This window comes from Mastigoproctus giganteus, chromosome 13 (assembly GCF_048544385.1).
Source record: "Mastigoproctus giganteus isolate SK-2022 chromosome 13, ASM4854438v1, whole genome shotgun sequence".
Lineage (NCBI taxonomy): Eukaryota > Metazoa > Arthropoda > Arachnida > Uropygi > Thelyphonidae > Mastigoproctus > Mastigoproctus giganteus.
The window spans coordinates 34,871,855-34,895,785 of record NC_143587.1 but is presented as its reverse complement, the minus strand read 5'-3'; the positions used below and the strand labels follow the sequence as shown (position 1 = coordinate 34,895,785).

Genomic DNA, 23,931 nt, shown 5'->3' with positions numbered 1-23,931 from the left:
TTTGCATTTTACTCTGATCCAAGCCAGGATTCGAACCCGCGACCTTTACCCACCTGGCTAGACCGGTCGGCATGAAAAAATATAAATCAGTTTTTGTAATCAATGGATTTCACAAGGTCCACTTTCATAAATAACAGCCATAAATAAGAAATATTTACAAATTTCAGTAGCCAATTTAAAAGGAAACAAATTTACAAATTTAGGCACAACTAAGAGACGGAAGAAACAGAAAAACAGACAAATTAGACAACGAAAGATAAATAAAAACAGAGAGAGAGCGAAGAAATAAAGACACAAGGGAAAACAAACAGAGAAAAATAGACTGAATAAGAAAAACAGAGAAGAAGATGCAGAGATACAGAGAGAGAAAACACAAGACAGACAGAGACTGAGAAACAGATAGACAGAAACAGGGAGAGAGACAAACAGAAACAGAGAGAGATTACAGAAGCCAGACCCAGACAGGGCGACAAAGAACAGGGAGAGGTATAAATAGGCTGAAAGACAGAAGGAATGGGGACAAATAGTTGCCAGTTCTGCAAATAATAATAAGTGAGTGACAGTAATTAGGAGTCTAACATACTTTAACATTTTTTGCCCAATTGGACACTCAAAGATAAGTTGAGGAGAAGTGGACTCAAGAAAGGAGAAAGAAAACTTCAGTGATGCAAACCTAGGCCGGGGTTGGTGGTATCACTTTACACGATATACAGTTTCACAGACAACGACTGAAAAAGACGACGTCTTCCACTACCGGTTGTCAAAAGTCGTGTTCAGCGATGCGTCGGGTCATTTGTATCGCGTGCTCCTTTGTCCATTCCTTTATCAAAAGCGTGACCATCTCAGTCATCCCTTGCCCCCTTCGCGATGACGTAACATTTTATTTTCTCCGTGTTTCTAGGAGCGTGAAGTTAAGGAGTATCAACGCCATTATTTGTAAAGAAACGGCAAGCGTTGACGATTCGTTGAAAGAAACTTCATATTCAGACCTGACTGATCAACCCACCATTTGTGAAGTCTCTATGGATACAGGTTCCTATGGACACCAGAAAAACCTTCCTTTTTACGCTTCCTCGTTGCAGGCCAGTGACACGTCACTAGCGTTCCTCTTGCAGAGAATGTCTCGCGCGCGTATCACGGAGGTCAATTTCATCTGTTGCTGCTGAAACCTAGTTTTTTTTTTTTTTTAAACCGCGCGCTGTTGATGTCGTCTGTCATTTCATGCCTACGGCGTTGCCTATTGGCTCATTTTTCAACAATGAGGGCTGGCGTTATATGCACGTGCTGCGTGAAACCGGCAACTCGATCTATTGAACGGTTGATGCTGCAGTATCAACATGTTAAAGAGATTCAGTTTCAACATTTCTTTGACAACTGCTCTGATCTTTTTGAATAGTAGTTTAAAGTTACAGTGCGCGGATCTATCTGCCGAAGAAACGCATGAGGGAAGAAATACCGTCCTACTCGCGCAACATAAGAAGCATCACAACGAACTTAGTAACATCCCAAAGTCTTCGATCTCACCCGATCAACCCGAAGTAAATCCAATTCCAGATGGTGTTAATGAACACGGAGATCTTTCTCGGAAGATGACCAACGGTACTTGGGACCATTACTTGAACTTTTTATTCAACGTATCCTATACCCAGAGGACTGCCGAGAAATATTTCATTCCCGAATCGGATATTGGTGTGATGAAAAGGAATATTGAACAATATCTGAGTTTTCCAAGAAATTGGGAAATTAGTCAACAGCTGAAGGATAAATCCAGAAATTCAATAAAGAGTATGTTTGAGGACTACGGGCTGGAAACATGGACTCAAAGCTTCGATCCCAATGAAATGGACGAAATGGTAGGTGATTTTGCTTCTGTTTCAGTTCTATGAATGATGGGCCCAGTTTAATAAGTTAAATTTCAAAATCTTTCTCTTTATGTTTATCTGTTCGAAACATATTGGTTTGCCAACGTAATAAAAAGTAATAGGAATGATGTTTTTGTCGTGTTTCTTTCTGCACCAAATCAGATAAAGTTTTATAAATTTTGCTGGATGAAAAACTCCAGTTTATGGGACGAAAAATGGTGCATCTTCGCTCGACACCGACTCTCTCAGCAATGCCGAAAAAAGCGCATAAACCTAAAGAAAACTTTCACATGAGTGACACAGACAACGGACATAGAAGACCTGATCTTGTCCCAATGTAAATCAACATATGGGGAGGGTGAGCTTGTTAATTTTCATTAGAGTATGTTCGTAGTGATTCTAAGATGACAGTGTTTTGAACTTTTGCAGGAACTTTGAAAAGTATTCGAGGTCACATCAGACAGCATCTGGGACAGTGAAAGACGATTTAACTTGAAATAGAAACATCTACATCTCTTCGTGGTTTACTTGAATTTCAGTGATGAGTCTGGAAGATCTCCCGGCACGCAATTTGAAAGGAGGTTAACCACAGAGGAAAAAACTTATCGTCAGTTAGAATCTGTATGTAGACCACCACTGTTCGCATCATCGATCGAGTAACCTGAAAAAGAAAATACAGTACTTTTTTAGAGAATGATAGCCCTTAAAAGTCATTGATGTGTGCGTATACGTGATTAGCGATCTGGCTTGTTCTGTTAGGTCATAGTGATTTTGGAACATGGAGGAGAGGAATAATTTCAAGTCTAGACCTCACAGCCGACTTATAGGAACAATATGCTATAGTCTGAAGAAATATGATATAATTTATTTTAGCGCAGTCATACAGAATACGTATATACGTACACATAATAATAAATGTCTAATTTTAAAGTTCGTAGGCGATTGCAGTATTAGTTATTTAGTTATATTATGATTATTAGTTATTATAAATATTATTATGATTATCATAAAGTGAATGTTACTTCCTATCTGATGGGAACAGCAAATTATTATTATTATTATTTCTCTTATATTATTTCTCCCTGATTGGGGGTTCCGCCTTGTGACAGGTATTACTACAAAGTACACAGGGTGGTTGTTGTTATGTCTGGTGTTACTGTTGGTCAAGGAACTCTCTGACTATCCTACAGGTGTTGAGGATTGAGATTTTTAAGGAGTTCCTTATAGATGTTCGTTAGGAGACCTATTGCTGCTATGCTGTTATGTAGAGTCTTTGGTACCATACCTGTGGTTGACACGATGGTCGGGATGGTCGTTACTTGTTGCATATGCCACATCTCTTTGATCTCCTGTCTTAGGTTCGTGTACTTACTGATTTTTCCCCCATGGGTTTTCTGCAGGTTGCCAGTGTTGGGTATCGCTATGTCAATCAGATAGGTAGCTTTTTCCTTCTGGCCCACAAAGGTTATGTCCGGTCTGTTGTGCGGGATTGTCCTATACGTTATTATGGCGCTGTCCCAGTACAGCTTGTGGGTTGAGGACTCTAGTACTGCCTGAGGTTCGTACTTGTGGTACGGTACACTTTCTTCGATCAACTGGTAGTTTCTAGTTTCTGATGTATTATCCTGGCTACCTGGTCCTTGCTAGTTTCTGATGTATTATCCTGGCTACCTGGTCGTGTCTATGAGTATACTCAGTCTGGGTGATCACCTTGCATCCCGCGGTGATGTGTTGGATCGTTTCTGAGGCCAGGTGGCATCGTCGACGTGTCATCAGACACTCCGGGCTCCTTGGCGATGTATTTTCTATAGTTTCTGGTGTTGATTACCTGTTCTTGGATAGCGAACATGAATCCTTCAGTCTCGGGGAAGAATTGCTTCCAATGCATGGCTCACGAGCGTCCCGCTCGTGAGCCATGCATTGGAAGCAATTTTATCTTGATGAAGATCATTGCGTGTCTGCCATGGAGTGTCTTCCCTGCTCATCTTTCTAGCTTCGTTTGTGCCTCCTGGCTGGGGGGAGACTCCTCGCTTAGGTTGAGTGGTGTATACCGCTTTTCTATCTTCCTTATGGCCTGGTGGAGTGCTGCTGTGTGTTTCTGGAAGTAATCCTTCAGGTTAATTAACTATCGCTGTCTCCTGTTGCTCAGTGAGGTCTATCATGCTCCTTCCTCCTTCTTCCCAGCAATTGTCAGTCTCTCCAAGGCAAATTTCGGGTGGTGTTGGCGGATCTTGGTCATTATTGTCCTTGTCTTTCTCATGATATCCTCCAGCTCGGTGTTAGTCCAATGTGGAAATTTTACACCACAAAATCAGAGCAGAGAATCTCTGCCTTTTACAAGATAGCGTATCATGCTTATTTTAGTTAGAATTGGTGATCAAGGACCTTGGACCTTGATCATGGATCTCACATTATGTGTGCAATCTATATGTCGAAAACGTTATGCAGTAGGTTAATGGAAGACGAAAATTCCCTTCAGATTGGTATACCCATGGTGTGGACCAAAACCACAGACCACACATGGGATTGCTCTTTTTATATGTGCAGGATACAGCACCAAGAAGAATACTTCAATCGAATATCCAAATTTGCTATTTAGCTATTCGTTCTTTCACCCACTTCAAAGATTTGAATTTCAGTTAAACCTCATAACGTCGTGGTTTTTCATCCACAACGACTGACCTGCCGTCAGTTTTTACGTCACCATAAACATAGTTTGGATGAAATGCCTCATTACTTCCGTCAGCTCAGTGCCTGGCGTCATTGGAATCTAGGCAAAGTTTGAATTCATTAAACCATATTGCAGCTTTCCAATCATCAATGGTCCAATTTTCTTTTAGCCTATAGCTGTAGTTTTTCTTTATGTCCAGGCGTTAACATCATTCTTTTTCGGGGGACTCTACTCCATATTATGCAGTTCTCTTCGCAGTCTCTCAGATATCGACTGATGAGGTCATCGGTTAACTGTTGGCAGTAGAAAACTGCATAAATTTACTTTTTATGCAGTACTCTCCTCCAAAGATTATACATACCCTGGAATATCCAGGGTATGTATGATCCTTTGGAGTGTGTGTGTACAGTGATTGTATGTGAGGCTCATAGTGTAAAGGGCATAGCTAATCATCTTCTTATTAAAGAGTTGTCAAGGGCAGCGGTCCTAGAGTCCTGGGGAATGGCACCGAAGAGACAATGATCTGAATCATGGTCCAAATCAGTGGAACGTAATTGAAGAAGGTTGGATGTTTTGCCATTGTCTCTACAAGATGTTGTACATCGGAGCTAGTACATTTTCAGAGGGGAGTCTGTATGGAAATGCACTAGATCCATGAATAAACAACCAGACAGCTATTGCTCGTACCTGAACCTTGTCGTATGTGTAGTGGTAACAGGGGTTAGCACAGAGATTATTACCGGCGTCATATATTTGAGTAGAGCATGTCCTTAGAGACTACTTTGCAATCACGAGTTAATGATGTTAATGAGTCGAGTGATGCGCAAGCAGTTGACCTTCTAGTGTACGGTGCTTGGTTCTAAATTATGTCCATCCTTTCGCTTGTTCGTCATTTAGCAAACCACACGAATACGCTTTCTAAATGGACACGATTTCGCAACCAGTCGAGGGAAGTGGAAACATCAAGGAGATCACGTGATCAGTGGACTGAGACTCGTATGTGCCAAGCTTATAATTATTAGAGGAAAAGGCACCTCTTTTTGCTTCAGTTATTCGAAGAATTGTTATTAATTGCACTTTCGGTGTAATTAGTGTGTGAACAGCAACAGCAGAGCGAACAGGGAAGCATAGAAAGAAGAGTGAAGTTTTAGTATATGCGGAATTTAAGAAAGCGAGTGGGGAGGAAAAAAAAATAATAAAATATGCCTTGTGGATTAAATATGCTACTCAGACTACTTTTAAACATTTTACGTGCCAATCGGATTTGTTTTGGGCTGTCTAACAGTTTATTTTCATCCTATCCGCTCCTCCATTTTTACATGGTCAATGAAGGGACAAGAAGATAGTACGAAGAGAACAGATAATAAGTAGAAAAGAGAAAGAAACCAGAACTTACCAAAAGAATCGATGAAATCCAACGGAGAAGGATGAAAACATAAAAAGGAAGAGAAGAAAAAAAAAAGAAACAAATAAAAGCAGTAACGATATTAGATAGACGAAAGCGGGGAGAGAGAGAGAAAGAGGAAGAAAGAAATGCACAGAGAGAATGAGAAGAGGAAGAAAGAAAGAAGGAAAGACGCAGAGAGAGTGAAGAGGATAGAGAGCGAGAAGAGGAAGGAAGAAGGACACGGAGAGAGTAAGGGAGGAATAGAGAGAGAGACAGAGACACAAGAGAGAGAGAGAGAGATAAGAGGAAGGAAATAAGGCACAGAGAGAGAGAGAGAGAGAGAGAGAGAGAGAGAGAGAGAGAGAGAGAGAGTGAGTCACAGAGAGAGAGAGAGAGAGACCAAAAAGGAAAAAGGAGAGACCAACGGAGGAGAAAGCGGACGAAAACTAAATCGAGGAATAGAAAAAGCGAGAAGATGAAGAAAGAGAGACTCGAAGAGAATGTGGGAGAGAGAAATTAAGAAAGAGAGAGAGAGAGAGAGAGAGAGAGAGAGAGAGAAAGAGAAAGACTAAGGGGAAGGAATGGAAAAACACAGAGAGGGAGAGGAAGAGAAGAGGAAGAAAGACACAGAGAGGGACATATAACGATAGAGAGAGAAAGAAAGACGAAGAGGAAGGAAGAAAGATTGAAGGACACAGAGAGGAAGAGAAGAGGAAGAAAGAAAGAAAGACAGAGAGAGAGAGAGAGAGAGAGAGAGAGACCAAAAAGGAGAAAGGAGAGACCAACAGAGGAGAAAGCGGAGGAAAACTAAATCGAGGAATAGAAAAAGAGAGAAGATGAAGAAAGAGAGACACGAAGAGAATGTGGGAGAGAGAAAGAGAGAGAGAGAGAGAAAGAAAGACGAAGAGGGAGGAAGAAAGATTGAAGGACACAGAGAGGGAGAGGAAGAGAAGAGGAAGAAAGAAAGAAAGACACACAGAGAGACATATAACGAGAGAGCGAAGAAGAGAAAGAAAGATAGACATGGAGAGAGCGAGGAAGAGAGAGAGAGAGAGACAGGTATGAAATAAAGACACGGAGAGTTGGTGGGTAAAAAAGGTTTCAATTGAAACAGTGATCATTGGATACTGCTTTCTCCTCTCTCTCTCTCTCTCTCTCTCTCTCTCTCTCCTCTCTTTCCCTCAGGGTGCCTCCGAATAGTAGTAGACGATCTTCAGTACGCCACCGATGACATATCTGTGTATAAGGAAGGGGAAAAAAAGTCTGTTCGTGTGGAATGTGCATCCCAAGTGGGCATTCGAGGTTTTGTTCCTTCAATTCTCCCCCACACCCGCCATCTGGTGATCGGTAAATTTTTCCCGTCACCATAATGGCACCTCTGAAGAAAATAAAACTGCACTTTTCTTCACGGCGAACTCCTCCAAAATACTGCAAGCACTTCCACATTACTTTGTTTCCGTGGTATTTATGACTCCTTATCTCCTTCCTCTCCTTAATCAATCGGTTAGAAAAAGAGAAGAGGCTTTATGTAAAGCGCCATCTACACGATGGACAGTCTCGGTGGAGACGAGTTCATTTAATGCCTCGCGCTTCGAGTCACGAACGAATATTATTCGTTCACTTTTATGAAACAAAGCAGAGCGATATTCTAATTACAAATAAAAACTAATATAAATAGAAAATAAAAATAATAAATCATACTTTACGCTGCAATCAGCCAAACGAACCCTTTTGCTCATCTGCACGCTACTTGGTGGCGCCAGCTGTTTAACAGCGCATGCGTGTTTTGTAACAACCAGTCTCGGGCAGATATTAACGATGTGTGCAAATTTTAAAGATTAAATTTAATATTATAATTGTAATATTTTAAATATTACAAAAAAACAAATTTTAAATATTAAATTATATTGTATGTATTTATATTATATTATATTATATATCCGAATTATATACAATTTAAAAAATAATAATTAAATATCAATTTTTGGTTTTCAGGTAGAAAGCCAAAAAGCGTTTTTTGGTAGTGAAATTTAGATAAATCAAGATCCACGTTACAGTCAGAATAGTACAAACAGCAAGGAGTAGGGCATCCTCATTTGTCCTTCGAGGCCTTTAAACTCATAAACCTCTCCTTGTAGTCACACTGCGCCGCTATTTCCAAATATACGAGCCAGCTGTGCCATTTCCAAGGGAATGCTAAATCTTCCAGCTTGCTATTTGTTTCACTCTTTTCCTCCTACCCTTTAAACCGATAGTTGTTGCTTTTAACGCGATGGTTAAAACTGACTGTCTCTGTACCATCGATGGATTAAAATGTCTTCGATGAAAGTAAGGCAGATAAACATTTGTCAAGACAATGCAACTAAGAATGGACTTGTCTGCAGTGCACTAGATGAAAATACATCTTTTACACCTGCGTATCAAAATAACCTTTATTTACAAGAAAACTACGAGTGCTCAAACTTTTAGCGTTCAGTGTAGTCTCCTTGCAACACTCTCCACCACTCTTTTGTAAATGTCCTCATATATTTTGGCCTTCAAAGCGGCATTCAGTTGAACGCTGTTTTTCAGGCAGTCTCTCCTCACACGCAAACGACGATCCATTTCATCCCAGAGGTTCTCTGTAGGATTGAGGTCGGGCTTTGGGCTGACCAGTCCAACTTTTTGGGGCTCGTGTCCTCAAACCAGTCAGTCACAACGCAAGCGGTACGACATTGAGCTTTGATATGGGTATGGACGTGCTCCATGTCGTAATTAACGCATTATTGTCTGGGATGAAAGTCCTCATCATTCATGGTTTAGTCCAAACAACGAATGGTCCCAAGCCAAACCATGAAAACATCCACAGACCATGCTGTCTCCGCGAAACTTCATTAACGGGTCGATACAATCCGGTAGATAGCTTTCTCCGGGTATCTGCCACACCCAAACACTATTAACAGACTGGTAGACCACGTAGGTGACTCGTCACTCCATAGCACAGCGTTCATTGGTCCATATGTGTAATCCTATTATTATTATTGCACGTATTGCTTGGGTAGGACGTGACCAACTATCAACGAAATGGTGTCCAGATATCAATGGTAAGGTAGTGTATACGAAACAGTTCAAACCGTTTGCTAAGCAACCATCTATAAGCGTTGTTGAAATGAAAGACACTTTTAGAACTTAGGCGTCAAGGAAAAGCAACTGGAAGCTTAACAACTTGTATCGTGTCGGTCCATGACAACGCTTAACCCCAATCAGCTCTTGATATTCAGCCTTAGCTTCGGCAGTATAGGCGGAAGGTGCTACAACACCCAGCCTACAGTCCTGACCTGTCACTCTGCGACTAACACAATTCTGGTCCCTTGTAAAATCACTCATTGATTGCTTTCACTGGCACCTTGAAGTGAGGAGAATGTCTCAACAGCCAGTGGGCATCTACGCCCGGGGTTGGGTCTCATAGTTTCTATTAGTGAAGGGCCAAGGGTCTTGGATCAACGCCAATTATTGTTAGAAGATCAAATAATATGAAGAAGAAATTTTTATGACCTGTTTGCAGGATGAGAAATCGCGGTTACTGGGATAATAAATATTTTATTTCAACAGCCGGGTAGAAATTACCGTGGTTTCAGTATGGGGATGAAGTCCACACCTTTCTGAAAATGGAGAAAGTGGCGTAGCCACCTCTGGCACTGAAGGCTGTATGGAAAAAGTGTTCGACGTAATTTTTATTTGGAGTGGGGTAGTGGTGAGAATTCTTGATTTTTCTGTGATTTTCGTGTGACCTTTTATGCTTATTTCCTGAAGCGTTCATAACCACAATGGTACAGAGATCATTCAACCCTAAGCTCGCCATGCAGCTCCACCGATCATATTTAGGGCATCCCTGGGAGTGTGCGTTTCTACAGAGCATAAAGAAATGATTGAGAGATAGTTCAACCGAATTGTTGTACTGTCTGTAAATCAGAAATTTGGTGAGATAAAGAGACAGACATAGAGAAATGGAAAGAAGGCCAATATTTTAGATTCGTGATGTGTAGTTGCACCCGTGTTATTTTTCGTATTTCAAAATGTTAAAATATAAAAAAAAAAAAAAAAAGACAAAACATAGAAAAGAAAAGAAAAACAAAATAAATGAGAAATAAGATAAAGTGAAGAAAAGATAAAATAGCAATTGTTATAGTAAAAGAGACATGTATAAAAGACAGAGACAAATAATGAAAGAAAGAGAGATAGAGAAACGGAGAAGGAAGAAAGAGGAAAAAGGAGGAAAAGGAGAAAGAAAAAGAAAGAATAAAAGAAACAGAAAAATAATCAGAGAGAGAGAGAGAGAGATAGAAAAAGAGAAAAGGAAAGAATAAGATAGAGAAAAATAATGAAAGAGAGAGAGAGAAACGGAGAAAGAGAAAAAGAAAGAAAGAAAGAAAGAAAAGGAAAGAATAAAACAGAAAAATAATGAGACAGGGAAATGAAAAAAGGAAGAAAGAGAGAGAGAGAAGTGCAGCAAGGAAGAAAGAGAAAAAGAAAGAAAAGGAAAAATAAAAAGAAACAGAAAAATAATGAAAGAGAGAGAGGGGGGGAGGAAACGAAGAAAGAAAGAAAGAAAGAAAGAAGGAAAGAATAAAATAGACAGAAAAAATATGAGAGAGAGAAAAGCGGAGCAAGGAAGAAAGAGAAAAAGAAGGAATAGTGATAGAGAGAGAGAAAGAGAGAGAAAAGAAGAAAGGAAGGAAGAGAAAAAGAAAGAAAACAGAGAAAGGAAGAAAGAGGAGAAAGAAAATCAGAGAAGGGCAGAAAGAAAGAAAGAGAAGATGAAGAAAAGAAGAAGAAGAAAAAAGGAAAGAGAAGAAAGAAAGAGAGGAAAAAAGTGAAAGAAAGAAAGAGAGGAATAAAGAAATAGGAGAGAAGAGAGATAGAAAGAAATCGAATAGGAAAAGAAATAGAAGGAGAATGAGATGAAATAAAGGAGCGTCATAGGAACAGGACAGGAGAAGTGAAAAATAGGAGAGAGAGAGAGGGAGAGAAACGACGAAAAAAAGAAAAAGAGAGACGGAGAAAGGAAGAAGAAAAAGAAGAAAGAGGAATATAAAGAGAGAGAGAGAGAGAGAGAGAGAGAGAGAGAGAGAGAGAGAGAGAGAGAGAGAAATAAGCGAAAGAGAAATAAGAGAAACAAGGGAAAGAAGGAAAAAATGAAAGAAAACAGAAATTAAAGAGAAACAAAACGAGAATCAGAGTGCAAGAGTGAGAGAAAAATGAAAAGAATGATTAGGTGTTAGGTGTATGTGTGTGCGTGTGTGTGGTAAACGCCGGAGTAACTAAGGCTATGAGGCGTCAGTGTGACTGACTAACTCAGCCACGTTGTAAAAAACGTTCATAAAACTTACTCGCTCATTGAGGGGATTCGAACTGAAACATTTTCCACCCGGTGCGGAAGAAGACGGTGATTATATCCACATCGAATAGAACTTTCGAGGGTAAGAGAATGATGTATGAAAAAAAGAAGAGAGAGAGAGAGATAAATGCGAAGATAAAAAAGAATGGGAACTAGAGAAGGGATAAGAAGAAAAGGAAAAAAGGAATGAAGAAATAAAGAGAATCTGTGGAACAGTGCGACATTGAGAAGGAGAGGGGAGAGAAATAAAGAGAGAGAGAGAGAGAGAGAAAGATTGAGTAAGTGTTACAATTTAGTCACGTGCAAAAAATATTAGAGTAAAAGACATTGAACCTGGCTAAAATGTAGGCCAGTGTCCGGCAGAGGCTTCGTTTATTGTGTGACCGATGCGAGAGACAGAAGAATCACTCATTCACCAATCTTCGTGTAGAACAACGACACATTCGAAAATTATTTCTATGTTTGGGGTTATTAAATCCATTTCTACATCCGCGATAAATCTACAATTCAGCAGGCAACGAAGAGGAAGTCTTTCTCAGGTTACTGTACGAACTCGAGGAAAAATGGTTTCGAACACTTTATATTTAGTTCACTCACTCGATGGAAGTTGCTCTCTCTCTCTCTCTCTCTCTCTCTCTACTTGTTGAAATCGCCCACACTATAAAACTACACGTTGTAACCATCAAAAGCAGTATTTACAAATTCTATTTTTTTCGTACAATCTTGTTTTTCACTCGTGTTTGTTTATCTAAAGATTAATAAAAGTGGACCAAATTCACTTTTTTAGAATGAACTGTAACAGAAAAGAATCGACTTTGACTACTACATCTAGGACACCTTCCTGAACATTATCATCGGATCAGGAGGGTAGAGAACGCTTTTGGGGTCACTTAGATCGTTTAATTCAGCAACGAGTTTAAAAGGGACAGAAGAGAGAGGAAAGAAGATGGCTTTGTCTGACCTTGATTTTTCTTTTCCTTCTACGACGATAACATCCACATCGAATGGAACCGCCATTTTCCACCTGCAAGGCACACGTATAAATATCAAGACTGTTTCAACTCATTAATGTCCAGTTAAAGCCACCAAACTGACTTAAATAGAACAGGCTGGAAGTTCAACGAACCGTTCCTTTGTTTGAAAGGACAGCCACTGTTTTAAGGGTTTTTTTTTGGGGGGAGGAAAGAGCAATTCTTTTAAGTAATAACCCCCCTCGTTGTATTCATGATGACCCGTCTCTCTCTTAACTACTTTCCAATAATCTTCGATTAGCCTTCAACGTTTTGGTGTCTATTTTACAACCTTTATTGGACTATATCTATTTTTCACCTACAATTTGCCCTTATTATTTAACAGGAGAAGATTAACGAGACAGAAGGGATAAACGTAATAGCTCTACTACCCGGAAAGTATCGAGGTCAACCACACGATGGTATTCTTGTTGTAGGCGCTCACTACGATACTGCAAATGATGCAAAAGGTAAGTTTTTTCTCCAATATATACCATTACAAATAAACGTATTTTTCTATCATCATCTTATGATAAAAGCCGGACCTATTTTTGTCTCTAAGACTACTTAGTACCTTTTTGGTATCTTCAGTAAATGTCATAAGGTAATTCACTATCCTCTCAAAAATAGTCAGACAATTGGTTGTTGTTGTAGTTGGGTTTTTTAGGAGCATCGGTGACTAAGGTCATGTTGATTGTTCCTAAATTGCAAGTGTTCTGCGGATTTTCTGATTTGCTGGAAGAAAAATCCAAGTTTCCGGGAGAAAAAACCATGGTACGCTCGCATAAAACCGACTAATTCAGCCACGTTGTGAAAAAGGCCCATAAAAATTCCTCACGCCTTCGACTGGATTCGACCTTAGGTCTTTTCCGCCCCCTGTGGGAGAGGACAGCGATCCTACCCATGAGGGCAATATACGAATCCAGCACTGAAGTTTTTCTACATGATAATTGACAGTCCCACACCTCTCCTCAAACCTCAACGGTACGAGTAGAACCATTAACTTCTCTTGGAATTCAACTTCCAACGATTGTATTGATTTGGAATTCCAGAGGCCTCTACTAATATTCCTGAACTTTTCTTATGCTTTTATGGTTTCATATCAGTTCTTTATCTTCAACCCATGTAGCATAATTCACCATCTTCAGAGTGTGCCCGTATACTTTTGAGAAGACATTGTATTTAATACTCACTCTGTTAAAAGTTCAGCCTATTTTTATGGCAAAAAATTCAAATATTTTATTTATACTTACAGGTGTTGACGATAACGGCTCCGGGGTTGCAGCTATGTTAGAAATTGCACGGATCCTATCTAAATATAAATGTACTTTGTCTCACTCAATCATATTCGTTGCCTTTGACCTCGAAGAAACGGTAAGTTTTTACAGCAATACAAACCTTAAGTCGTACAGCAATACAAACATTAAGAACCTTAAGCCAGCGAGTGTCTATTTTCTTATTATTTATTTGCACAGGGAAGCCATGGAAGTACATATTTCGTTCGACATTATCTCGTACCAAATCTCCTGCAAGTTGGAAAGGGACATTTCCAGGGAGCCTATATCCTTGACACTGTCTTAAATTACAACAGTAGTGAAAATTCCCAAGATCTACCAGAAGATATCCAGAAGGTATGTTAACTGTTGGACACCAATACTATAGTATAATTTCCATACGTATTTAATGCCTTTGGTGACGGTTCTGTTTCAAAGAGACAGAATCAGATATTTCTGCCCTTCCATCCATAAAGAAAATTCTACATTTTCTTGAGGGATGGAACTCTGGGGACGGATTCCATGAGCATAGTTTAAAAGAATTAAATTGATTGTGGATCCATCAACAAGAGACAGCGGATGCATTATTCTTTGGGAGATGGGCAGCCTTTGCTTCCATATACAGCTGGTTCTCATACCATGTGGAAAAAGATTGGATCTGAACCGATCGAATATGAGAAATACTTTTAGTAAAGCTGCGCCCTCGCGGCTAACACGGTGGTTGTAATCATGATCCTGTAACTTGAAATAGAAAATGGTTTAAAAATGTTTTTTTCTCATAAAGACAAAAACCTACTTTTTACAGGCGTTTCCGCCACTTTGGTGAGTTCATCGGTCTCGTGAAAGGGGTTGTTTGTTTCTCCTGGAATCATGGAACTCTCTGAAATTCTGGTTTTTCATCGCTGGAATAATAAAACCAGTCATAGAATACCGAATTTATGGACACTATATAGTGATCACAATGACTTAGTAACCTCTGTACAAAATTCTAAGCCCTCGTGGGTAGCACAGTTGGTAGAATCGCCACCCTCCCCACATCGGGTGGGAAAGATTTGAGTTCCAGTCCCATCGATGACGTGAGGAATTTTTATGGGCCTTTTTCGCAATGTGGTTGAGTTAGTCGGCCTCAGGCATTGATAGAATGGTTTATTCTCCAGGAAACTCTGGTTTTTCATGCAGCAAACAGAAAATTGACCACAGAACACATGCAATTTATAGACAGTATACACAGAGCAATATGGTCTTAGTCGCCCATGCTCCTAAAACCCTATCATAATTCACACAAAGCTACAAACCATAATTCTAATACCAAAGAATACTAACCGGTTTCGAGTGGTGCGTTGTCCAACTCATTTGGATTGTACCATGTCCTTTTCTTTATCTGCTCTGTAAAGTAAACTTATTTATCTGGCCGGCTTCCCTTTTTGGTGGATGTAGTAGTAAAATCATAGAAGAGCTCGACTAACTCGACCATCCTTGAAAAATTAGTTAAAAGATCGTCCCACCCCAATGGGACTTGAACCCATGGCTTTCTCAACAACGCATTGATGGTCAGCGGTCATAGTCACCGTACTAGTTGGAAAATGTTTTATTTTCAACAAAATAACTTCTTTGTTGAAAAATTCTGATCTCTGAACACTTCTGTCAATGTTTAATGAGTTGGTATCTATTAATTAACCTATAAAAGAAAGATCGTTAGTCGCAGTATTTACCATTTATGGAACCCTGAAGAAAACAACACACACCCTCACATTGATAATGACTCTCAGAATAAAGAAAACAAGTTTTCGTATTCATTTCTTCCAAATGTAGCCTCATCCTTCGATTATCGCTTTGTGCCTTGGGATAAACACACGTAATAATCCATGTTTCATCCCCTGGCCAAGTGCTATGGCTAAAAGATTATATCTTGTCAGACACCGTTACTATAGATGGCGCTGGCTACACACCGGTCATCTGTAGCTTAGAAACTCATTTCATCGTCCATTAAGCCAGCGAGAAGAAGGCTTAATCGCTAAGCTACAATATATAGAAGTACAAATCTCGGGGAATTATTGCTGGCCCTTAAGTGTGTAGATAATTATGGAACTTGCCACAGTGCATTAGATAATAGATGGAGTTTCATTCGTTCAGGTGGCATCTGCAGGTTCTTAGCAGCTTCCTACTATAATTATCGCGTATCTCCAGCAGCTGTAACGATCGAACGTAGTTACAAGAGAAGAACTTAGACGCTACGTCTAGATTTGTGTCTCCATCTTAAGATTGTTTCCTTAAGATGTTGTGAAAATTGGAATTTCCTTGCTATCTAATAGAACTTAACAAAGCACGCTTTCGGGTTTAGAGAGCGAGAGCAAAGAAACGGATTCTAAATCCGTGCCCATTCTACCTTGATTAATATTTCCAAATAGTGTTCAGTGGAAGACGTTCCGAATGCTAAAACACGACCTTCCTCCCCTTCCCCCTCTCCAAGTTCAAAAAAAAGGAAACTGGCGCCTGTGTAAGATTACTATTAGGGAGGTTAACTTTGGTCCAATATTGGAGCTCAATAAAAACCAGTGAGTCATTTTCATTGCTTATTTACTTGGAAATCGATGTATTGATCTGCTTCGTTTGGCTGAGTGTGCCAACCTTGTTTACTTCTAGCAGAAAACGTTAAACAAGAAACTTTGCGATTTCCATTTGTCACCATGGCAACGCATTTGTGTTTGTCGAGAGGGGGGAGGAGGAGGCTGATACCACACACACACACACTCTCTCGACGTGTCTGCTGGCGACATAAAAGGTTTTATAAATAGCATTCGCTTTCAGATTATCCCAGAGAGGGGTTGCGAGCGGAACACATCATTCAAGACTACAGCTTTCTCACACCTGCCAACTACTTCCAGTTCTTGAAGACTGCACTGAGCAATTCCTCTTGTCATCCTTCCATAGTATCACTGACAACACTTTTATTGGTGACTTCTGTTCTGGATACTTGGGAAACAAATCACGATTATGATGTGATTTGTTTGTCCTTAATTATTCTCTTAATTCTCTTTCCTTCTGTTCTCTTATTTTTCTCCTCCTTTTTCAACCTCTTAATTTTTCCTTTACTTAATTCTTTTCTATATTTACTAATCAAAATATTAAACACCTTGTCTCAATTCAATATTCAGTTACCTCATGCTAATAACGTTGATTTCTTTCCGGGAGTTATTGAGAGGTGTTTCAAGTCCCAATAACTCTAACATTGTACGACTGATCTCTCATAAATTCTCTCACTATGGAAAGATTAGCAGGATAACAACTTACTATCATATTCTTTGGACTTTTGTGGCCTTGGTTCAAATCCTGCCAAGATAGGAGGAACTATTATGAGCTTTATCCACTCGCTGGCCAAATTAGTCGCTGTTGAAGACCACATTTTTTCTTCTCCCGGAATCGAGCTTCTTATCCCCTAAAACAGGGTAACCGATCACAAAAGGTCCCCCTCCCCCTTTTGTCAAGAGACCGCTCGATCGATCGTGGCTTTATTTTCCTGAAACTGACCATCGTTCACTGGAAAGAGATATAATGGTAGTGACACATATTTCAGTTCACTGTCTTTCGTGTAGGCAAGGAGAAATGAAGACAATAGAACATTACAGAGATTTCATCGTGTTGCAAATTCAAATACAATAGGAACACTGAGGTACCTCACTGGCCCATGCAAGTGAAACTATAATTTGATTGTTACCGAGGGTAGCATGGTTTTTCTCCCAGAAACTCAGGTTTTTCATCCAGCAAACAGAAAATCCACCACACAACACACGCAATTTACAGACAATATACACGGAACAATATGGCCTTAGTCGCTGATGCTCCTAAAACCATACAATAACAACGACTGTTGGCACTTCACGAAATATCAGCCTTAGAGTTGTGCACATTTTAGATGATGGATGGCATCGGAGATTCCAGTAACCACGATGATTTGAAATTGCTGTAAAAAATTGCCTTAATCAGTGGGTAACGTTTCTTTCCTTTTGGACATGGGATATACTGTATTTTCCTTCTGCCCCGTTTTGAAACTACATGTATATGAATTCCAAGGATGGTCAATCCCCCCACTTAAGACTGTTCATTCTTTTCTGTCCCTCAATTATTATTATTTTTAAATTTTTATTTTTGCTAGTTTATTTATTTTTCCTTTAAATATTTCTCTGATTCTCTGTCTCATCCCAAATAGGCAGTACCGCAGCTGAACAGATACATATCTCTGGCTGGAAACAGAGGAAATTTCCTCGCTTTAATGTCCAGAAGGAAACTTGATTCCCGTCTTGTTAATCACTTGAGAGTGGCATGGGAAGGCTTTGATTCACCGGAATACAGGTAAGGACCATAAACATATAAGCACTCTTGAGATCGATGACATCAGTGTATCCCTAGGTATAAATTATATAAATATACTTGGTTACTTCTGATAACCCAATATTCACCAATTAGCAATCCCATAGAGATTGAAAATAAAACAAAATATGATCTCATTATTAGGCTATACAATATGGGCATCAACTTCGGAGCGGAAGTACCCCATCCGGTGATCCTGGAAGCTCACCTGAATTTCCTCCGCAGTGATCATATTCTCTTTTGGTATCCTGGAGTCATAAACTTCACATCCACTCTCAACGCTATTCTCATTACAGACTTGGGTAAGTGTTTGGGATTTCGATTGAAAATCTCTACTATATTTGATTGTACAATATTCCATCTTTCTTGTTGGATCCTTGTAAGAACGACTCAAAACGTGTGCTTTAGCCTTTATGACTGCCTCTAGTCTCTGTAGGACATCCTCCACCAGTTTTTTTTGTAAATGTCCTCCGACATTTTCCGCCATCCTTCAAAGCGGGGACCAGTTGACCTCTGTTTTTTTGGGCAGTCCCTCTCGTAATGCTCAATCGACGATCCAATTCATCACAGAAATTCTTTGTAGGATTGAGGTCCGAGCTCTGGGGAGCAATTCGAGCAGTATTACAAGGAGTGTTGTCGTTCTATACATGGTATGGGCCTTCCCCAATGTGCTGCTACAACGTAGGTCAAGTATTATTGTCCAGGACATCTAGATAGACTTTAGAATATATAGTTTTGTTCAAAACAACCAATGGTCTCAGGCCAAATCGTGAAAAACAGCCACAGACCACTACTCTGCCTCTATCAATCTCATCTTCAGGACGAAGGACGATACAGTCCAGCAGGTAACTTTCTTTTGTGGAAGGAATGGCAACCGCATATAGCATTCTGTGCACTTTAGTGGTGTGTGCTAATCGTCTCACTGAGGACCTGTATGTGCTGCGACAACGTCGACCTGCATTCTGAGCGGACGATTGGGATCTAATGATAAGGCAGTGTATATTCAGATGCCTGTTTTTTTTTGTTTTTTTAATATGGTACGTGTAAGAGTTTCTGGGGAGGGAAAAACAAAGACTAATGCAGTCAGTATGTGAAAATAGTTATCATAGTTAACATGTTATCACTATTTTTCCACATCCTCGTACATAAATGTACCGTATTTTCAAACTAATTAGACTCGAACAACTTTTTTTAATAGGGCCCTTCCGAGGACGCATGAGAGAATGCTACCACGCTTCCTGTGATGACGTCAACTTCCTCTCAAACAAGAATCTTCTACTCTTAAAGAAACTAGTTGATTCCATGACGATAGCCTTATTAGATCTTAGCATTGGAAGTTGTTCAGGTAAGTCATTCGACAAGAGGGCTTTTTATTCCACTGTTTGCAACATTGATCTTAAAACTTCATAATAAACAATGTCCTGAATTGGTATACTGTGTTCCTTAAATATTGCAATATTGTCCTATTCATCCTGATGTTGCTCTTTGATAAAGAGTACTCCCCCCCCTCCCAAAAAAAAGAACTATTCTGCTTTTTTAGCGCATGTGCTGATGTCTTCATGTCCATCCGTTTGCATCTAACAACTCAACTGCCAGTGGACGGACTTTCATGAAATTTTATATTTAACTCTTTTGAAAAGATTTTTCCAGCCATTCCAAGTTTCATTAAAATCGGACCAATAGAAATCTGGCAATTATTATTTCCTTTCTTCATACATATCACATAGGCGATATTTTTCTTCATACATAACACATAGACCATGAAAAAATAAGTAAAGTACATTACAAAAATGTTGACTGCATACTATGATCTGAGCCTATTGTTGCTATTTGATTATTTTATTACTGTAAATCACAAAAGATCCCTGAAATAAGTGTTGCGTTTCAATTTTTATTAAAAATCCATGAGAAAATAAATATTAAAAACATCCAGTGAATATTATATTATTAGGTACAGGCAGTGATGTGAATACCATTACTTTCATATATTAGTTAGACAATTAGTAACTAATTGGCAACAAGATAATTAGTTATTTACTTTTCACTTATATTAATAACAGGAGAAGAAAACATTCAATTAATTTAAGAAATAAAAATCAACTCGCCTGAAGTATAATACACTGCGTACCTTACCAATGTTGTTTATAATAGCACGGATTACAATTCAGATGCGCATGCCCTTCAAAGGCTTGCGCCTTTCCCTAATTGGATGGACAAGCATCTCTCAGTTGATATATTTGTTACATCTAGCAATTGGATTAATATATGGCCAAGACTGAAAGTATTATAATGAGGTGCCCTTATCTTCTCTCCTTGTGACTTTGACCTCTTTGGGGAAAATGAATACGTCACTACAACTCCAACAATTTGACACGAAAGATGGTATTCTTAAAACAGTTAAGGAACCCAATTGCAGACATCAGCAGGAACCCATTTTCTCTTAGATTACGAGCCACAAAATATGCATGGATCCCATGAGCAATGAAACAGGCCTCTACCACAACATATCCTAGCAGAGATAATAAAGGCTGGTGAAAGATATAATTAACAGAATGCTCAGATGTCCGCCTTTGAAATGAAATCCTCAACCAGTTGGTAAAAAGTAAAGTGCAGCCATTATCAACCCACTGCAGGGTGGAAGCCTCCTCAACAATTCATGCTGAGGGAAATGGACCATAATCTGCCACGCTGGTCCAGTGCGGGTTGGCAGATCGACCGTATTCAGCAGTCAGGGGCTTGAACCCCGGTCTACTCAAAGAGCGTGTGCTACTGCACTCCCGCTCCTGCCCACTCGGCTACGGAGGCCGTTTGGTGGACAATCCCAAAAGAAGTGGTGGACCAGTTGGTGGACAATCAACCAACCAGATTGTCCACCAACCAGTTGGTGGACAATCCCAAAAGAAGGTATTATAGTTCAATGAATGTAACAGCCTAAGCGGTTTGCATACACAGATTCCCTATTAATGAAGTTGTTCCTGTCAGTGTCCTCTTTTATTTCTAATTATAAACTTTATATTCTTGCCTGGTAGGTGCTATTGGGTCAGTTGTTGGTGGTTGTAGTATTTTAGGCGCATCAGCAATTTGGCTGATCCAAAAACCCAAGTTTCCATGGTGGGGGAACCTTGCAGTCCATGCTTGGTAGTGACTAACTCAGCCCCGATTGAAAAAAAGCCCACAAAACTTCCCTTGTCATTGACGGGAATCGAACCCAGGCCTTTTCCTCTCGGTGTTGAGAGGACGGTATTTGGATCAACTATGCTACCCTAAGACAGTACTTTCAACAAAGAATTTTCCTGAAATCATCTTGAAAAGAAGTTTAAGATATAGAATATCTCCTCTATTTCTGGCTGAGCTTGAGATATTAGCAGAACTGGTCCTCACGATCTTCTAGAACACATTGTAATAATAACTGGCTGGAGTTATGAAAATGAGAGAAGAAAGCAGTTTTCCATTCTTTCATGGATGAAAGAACGTTATTATGGATGAAAATGTTCACTAGGAATAAAATTTGTTGATTAAATAAGCCTAGTAACCACTTTCGAATCCTAAGGTCAACTTATAAAAACATATTTTGAAATATCCAAATTTTTGTTTGCTTCTTAATATTTTGGGTAGCAGTGTAACGAGATCTCTCTCTCTCTCTCTCGTGTAATACTTCTTGTCAACAAAACAATTGTTGTGAAAGATGGGACTTGATATCTTGCCATAACCATGTAATCATGGGAATGATATTAAAAGGCAGTACTTTGTTTACTGCTCAAAATCATCAACAAAGCAATATATCTTGTAGTATCAATATACTCTGAACTTTTACATAAACTGAAATTTCTCTTTTCTTATGTCCTTTAGGTCCGGAAGTTAAACCACTGACATATGTGATGAACGCGGCAAACCATCTTAGTTTCTCCATTTACTCTCTGATACTCGGAAGCCTGTTGATTCTCTGGGGATTTTCGGAGGCTGCAAGACCATTACGAACTTGGACATTTCGTAGAAGACCAATTAACTCCCACAGTACACGTGCTAGCTGAGAACACCGTCGTAAAAGAGCAGTTTTGTTGCAGCGTTTACAAATACTGAACTCTTTAAAGTCGGCTGTAAACGTCCCAACGTACGACAGGAATCAATTCCATCGCCTTCTAGTGGAAATAAGGAGTTGAGAAACCACGCCAGTTAAAAATAAAGTGTATGGTGGAAGGCGTTAAGACTATTAAAACTGTAAAATAATGAACTTATTTATATTGAGAAAGGGGTAAACAATCTTTCGTGGGAAGGGGAAAATATACGTTTATATTTATAGAGAGAATTATTCAAAATGTCACGCAACTGCATCCTAAAAAGAGACCCTTAACAGAAGTACGTGACATTCTGAATATATATATTAATAGTTTAGTGTATAGTTATTTGCATATATAATCTTGTCTGGAATTCAGACAGATGTTAAGGATTTCCAATCCTATATTTGTAAATAAACTTACTTTTTTTTATTTTCAAAAAGAAAATTTTCATGAAATGTGTGTTTGGTTATAACCAGTTGGAAGCAATTCATCTCCAAGGCCTTTGCTTTGGCATTTCTTGTAATAATTTAAAGTACACGGTGGTTACAACGTACTTTCCCCTTTTGAAAAATTAACTTGGAAACTGTAGGCGATATTGAAGAGGATTTTTGCATTGTACATTTGGGAGTTTGTTTGTTTTTTTAGCATGTGGGATTTTATTAACAACAAAAAAATTACTTCGAAACGTGGCCATCAAGGTGAGCATAAAGTAATACAAAGATAAAATTTTCAATCCAGCCTTATTTTCTAAATAAGCAATCAAGATTGGAAGTGTTCGCCACGGCTGCCTTCAAAATTTCCGATGGAATGTTCACTACCTCTTGATGGATTGCGTCCTTCGAATTTGAAAGCGTTGTTGCACCTCATCAATTCTTTGAATCACTTCTTGTGGTGCTGACGGATGACCACCTCTAGGCTTAGGAGTTATCTAGCCTTCTTCGAAGTCTTACAATATTAAATAACCATATAACAATATTTGATGACCACTTTGGGGTGGTCATCAAGAATAAATCTCTCTCTCATCCCTTTGGTGTTCACGCTAATACAGAAAACCGTTTTTAGATACGATTATTTTTCAGTTGTCAATTTTTAAAAGTGGGAAAGGACTTTTTAACCACCCTGTAAAATGTTTATTCACAAAGCTCTAAGTGAAGGTACTTAATTTCTTAAACAGATCTGAAGTTTCTTGCATGGTGTGAAGTTCAGTATTCAAAGACAAATGAAGACACAGTCTCTTTAGTGTTCAGTTTAAGTTTATTGATTCATTGCATCTTGGGTATGTGTCACACAAAACATTTTAGTTGTGAACATGGCGACTACTACAAGGATGTTGCGATGGCTCATCACATTGTCATCTCCCGAAAAGAGATTGAAAGCGACACCTGGAGATGAAACTTTTTTTTGTTGATGGAGAAACACCCAACCAATGGATAATTATAAGGTACTCAATTTTCTTCACAATTCATTTAATACATTTTCAAGAACAAAACAGGTAAATATAAAAATAATATAATTAAATTTATTTTGGAATACGTGAGTTATTTTTACATGCATTTGGAAAAATCCTAATTTAATATACAGCAATATATTTAGAGTCATGGACCATTAATTCTTGAAACACCATTTGCACTATTTAGCATAACATACATTGGAAAAACTGTACTGTACTTAAATACTCCCTTATATAAATTTCATAAAATATACCATTCTGTATTGGTGGAAAAGCTGGGCTTTAGTCCCAAGTTTAGTCCCAAATTTTAACAAAAAATTTTTAATAAAAAAAGCTTAAATAAAATTTGGTTTTAAAGTGGAATTAAGAAAAAACGATACAATTTTTCAAAGAAAACTTTAAAAATTCATTTTAAAAAATTGTATTTTTGATTTCAAAAGCAGCAAATCAAACTGATCTTCAAATATTGTCCAA

The 23,931-nt window shown here is 38.9% G+C and overlaps 1 protein-coding gene across 1 annotated transcript; it reads left to right on the top strand.

Annotated features, from left to right (window-relative positions):
- Positions 1–1,337: 1,337 nt before the first annotated feature.
- LOC150075951 (uncharacterized) lies at positions 1,338–22,248 on the top strand. Its single transcript, XM_090387218.1, has 8 exons — positions 1,338–1,853; positions 12,654–12,777; positions 13,563–13,681; positions 13,783–13,938; positions 17,789–17,931; positions 18,094–18,251; positions 19,148–19,294; positions 21,799–22,248. Exons 1-8 carry the CDS (start codon positions 1,338–1,340, stop codon positions 21,978–21,980), a joined length of 1,545 nt encoding a protein of 514 aa, XP_090243344.1. The 3' UTR covers positions 21,981–22,248.
- The last annotated feature ends 1,683 nt before the right edge of the window (positions 22,249–23,931 follow it).

Excerpts from the sequence above, each read along its gene's own strand:
- LOC150075951 (XM_090387218.1), top strand. The coding sequence starts at position 1,338 with ATGTTAAAGAGATTCAGTTTCAACATTTCTTTGACAACTGCTCTGATC. Across the intron at positions 1,854-12,653 it reads CCAATGAAATGGACGAAATG|GAGAAGATTAACGAGACAGA; the intron begins GTAGGTGATTTT and ends ATTATTTAACAG. Across the intron at positions 17,932-18,093 it reads TTTGATTCACCGGAATACAG|GCTATACAATATGGGCATCA; the intron begins GTAAGGACCATA and ends TCTCATTATTAG.